The 3,135-nt window shown below is 42.6% G+C and overlaps 1 protein-coding gene across 1 annotated transcript in view; it reads right to left on the reverse strand.

The window, feature by feature from the left end:
* Positions 1–232: 232 nt before the first annotated feature.
* creb3l4 (cAMP responsive element binding protein 3-like 4) overlaps positions 233–3,135 on the reverse strand; it is a 20,495-nt gene continuing 17,592 nt past the window's right edge. Inside the window, exon 11 of the mRNA XM_039807345.1 lies at positions 233–681. Coding sequence (XP_039663279.1) covers positions 380–681 — 302 coding nt within the window. The 3' untranslated portion in view covers positions 233–379. The remainder of the gene's footprint in view (positions 682–3,135) is intronic.

Raw genomic sequence — 3,135 nt, forward strand, 5'->3', positions numbered from 1 at the left:
CCAGAGCAGGGGGAATGAGAGAGGGTATGCCAGCGCGGGGGAATGAGAGGGGAGACGCCAGAGCAAGGGGGAATGAGAGGGGAAGACAGAGCAGGGGGAATAGAGGGAGAAACGCTAGAGCAGGGGGAATGAGAGGGGAAACAGAGCAGGGGGAATGAGAGAGATGTCGCAGGCGCAGGGGGAATGAGAGGGGGAAACGCCAGAGCAGGGGGAATGAGAGGGGGACACGCCAGAGCAGGGGGAATGAGAGGGGGACACGCCAGCGCAGGGGGAATGAGAGGGGGAAACGTAGCGTTTTTTAAACCAAAACGTAGCAATGTAAATGTAGCCTTTGAGCGAGACGTTGAACATGAAGTCCAGTCATAGTGGTTGAAAGCGTCTACATCTCGTCGGCATGTGCAGGTTTGGCGGGATTTCGGCTTCCTTTCCCCGCCGCCGCTCTCAGACCGAGCGCCAGCGGCTCCGTCTCCGTCTCCCCGGCGACGAGAGCCGAGCCGTTCCCCGATTGGCTCCCCTCCTGAGCCGTCCCATCGAAGCCTGCGGTGCCATCCGGAGGTTCCGATTGGCCGAGTTCAGCGGGCGGCACAGCCGGAGCATCGGCGTTGTCCGCTGTCGGCTGGGAGGAGGAGGAGGAGGAGGAGGAGGAGGAGGAGGGGTCAGTCAGGATGTTTCTGGAAATAACTGGAAAGATTGAAGCATATATTAGTTTTAATTAAATGTCTTAAAGGTCCCGTGGCATGAACATTTCACTTTATGAGGTTTTTTAACATTAATATGAGTTCCCCCAGCCTGCCTATGGTCCCCCAGTGGCTAGAAATGGTGATAGTCATAGTATAGTGTAAAGTCATATAAAGAGACTTCAGATAACGTATTAGGGGACCACTAAGGTCTATATAAAAGAGACTTCAGATACAGTATTAGGGGACCACTAAGGTCTATATAAAAGAGACTTCAGATACAGTATTAGGGGACCACTAAGGTCTATATAAAAGAGACTTCAGATACAGTATTAGGGGACCACTAAGGTCTATATAAAAGAGACATCAGATACAGTATCAGGGGACCACTAAGGTCTATATAAAAGAGACTTCAGATACAGTATTAGGGGACCACTAAGGTCTGTATAAAAGAGACATCAGATACAGTATCAGGGGACCACTAAGGTCTATATAAAAAAGACTTCAGATACAGTATTAGGGGACCACTAAGGTCTATATAAAAGAGACATCAGATACAGTATCAGGGGACCACTAAGGTATATATAAAAGAGACTTTAGATACAGTATTAGGGGACCACTAAGGTCTATATAAAAGAGACTTCAGATACAGTATTAGGGGACCACTAAGGTCTATATAAAAGAGACTTCAGATACAGTATTAGGGGACCACTAAGGTCTATATAAAAGAGACTTCAGATACAGTATTAGGGGACCACTAAGGTCTATATAAAAGAGACTTCAGATACAGTATTAGGGGACCACTAAGGTCTATATAAAAGAGACTTCAGATACAGTATTAGGGGACCACTAAGGTCTATATAAAAGAGACATCAGATACAGTATCAGGGGACCACTAAGGTCTATATAAAAAAGACTTCAGATACAGTATTAGGGGACCACTAAGGTCTATATAAAAGAGACATCAGATACAGTATCAGGGGACCACTAAGGTCTATATAAAAGAGACTTCAGATACAGTATTAGGGGACCACTAAGGTCTATATAAAAGAGACTTCAGATACAGTATTAGGGGACCACTAAGGCCTATATAAAAGAGACTTCAGATACAGTTATGGGGACCACTAAGGACTATATAAAAGAGACTTCAGATACAGTATTAGGGGACCACTAAGGTCTATATAAAAGAGACTTCAGATAACGTATTAGGGGACCACTAAGGCCTATATAAAAAGAGACTTCAGATACAGTATTAGGGGACCACTAAGGCCTATATAAAAGAGACTTCAGATACAGTATTATAGGGACCACTAAGGTCTATATAAAAGAGACTTCAGATACAGTATTAGGGGACCACTAAGGTCTATATAAAAGAGACTTCAGATACAGTATTAGGGGACCACTAAGGTCTATATAAAAGAGAGACTTCAGATACAGTATTAGGGGACCACTAAGGTCTATATAAAAGAGACTTCAGATACAGTATTAGGGGACCACTAAGGCCTATATAAAAGAGACTTCAGATACAGTATTAGGGGATCACTAAGGCCTATATAAAAGAGACTTCGATACAGTATTAGGGGACCACTAAGGTCTATATAAAAAGAGACTTCAGATACAGTATTAGGGGACCACTAAGGGCTATATATAAAGAGACTTCAGATACAGTATTAGGGGACCACTAAGGTCTATATAAAAGAGACTTCAGATACAGTATTAGGGGACCACTAAGGTCTATATAAAAGAGACATCAGATACAGTATCAGGGGACCACTAAGGTCTATATAAAAGAGACATCAGATACAGTATCAGGGGACCACTAAGGTCTATATAAAAAAGACTTCAGATACAGTATTAGGGGACCACTAAGGTCTATATAAAAGAGACATCAGATACAGTATCAGGGGACCACTAAGGTCTATATAAAAGAGACTTCAGATACAGTATTAGGGGACCACTAAGGTCTATATAAAAAAGACTTCAGATACAGTATTAGGGGACCACTAAGGTCTATATAAAAGAGACATCAGATACAGTATCAGGGGACCACTAAGGTATATATAAAAGAGACTTCAGATACAGTATCAGGGGACCACTAAGGTCTATATAAAAGAGACTTCAGATACAGTATTAGGGGACCACTAAGGCCTATATAAAAGAGACTTCAGATACAGTATTAGGGGACCACTAAGGTCTATATAAAAGAGACTTCAGATAACGTATTAGGGGACCACTAAGGCCTATATAAAAGAGACTTCAGATACAGTATTAGGGGACCACTAAGGCCTATATAAAAGAGACTTCAGATACAGTATTAGGGGACCACTAAGGTCTATATAAAAGAGACTTCAGATACAGTATTAGGGGACCACTAAGGTCTATATAAAAGAGACTTCAGATACAGTATTAGGGGACCACTAAGGTCTATATAAAAGAGACATCATACAGTATCAGGGGA

Source organism: Perca fluviatilis, chromosome 7, assembly GCF_010015445.1.
Source record: "Perca fluviatilis chromosome 7, GENO_Pfluv_1.0, whole genome shotgun sequence".
Classification (NCBI taxonomy): domain Eukaryota; kingdom Metazoa; phylum Chordata; class Actinopteri; order Perciformes; family Percidae; genus Perca; species Perca fluviatilis.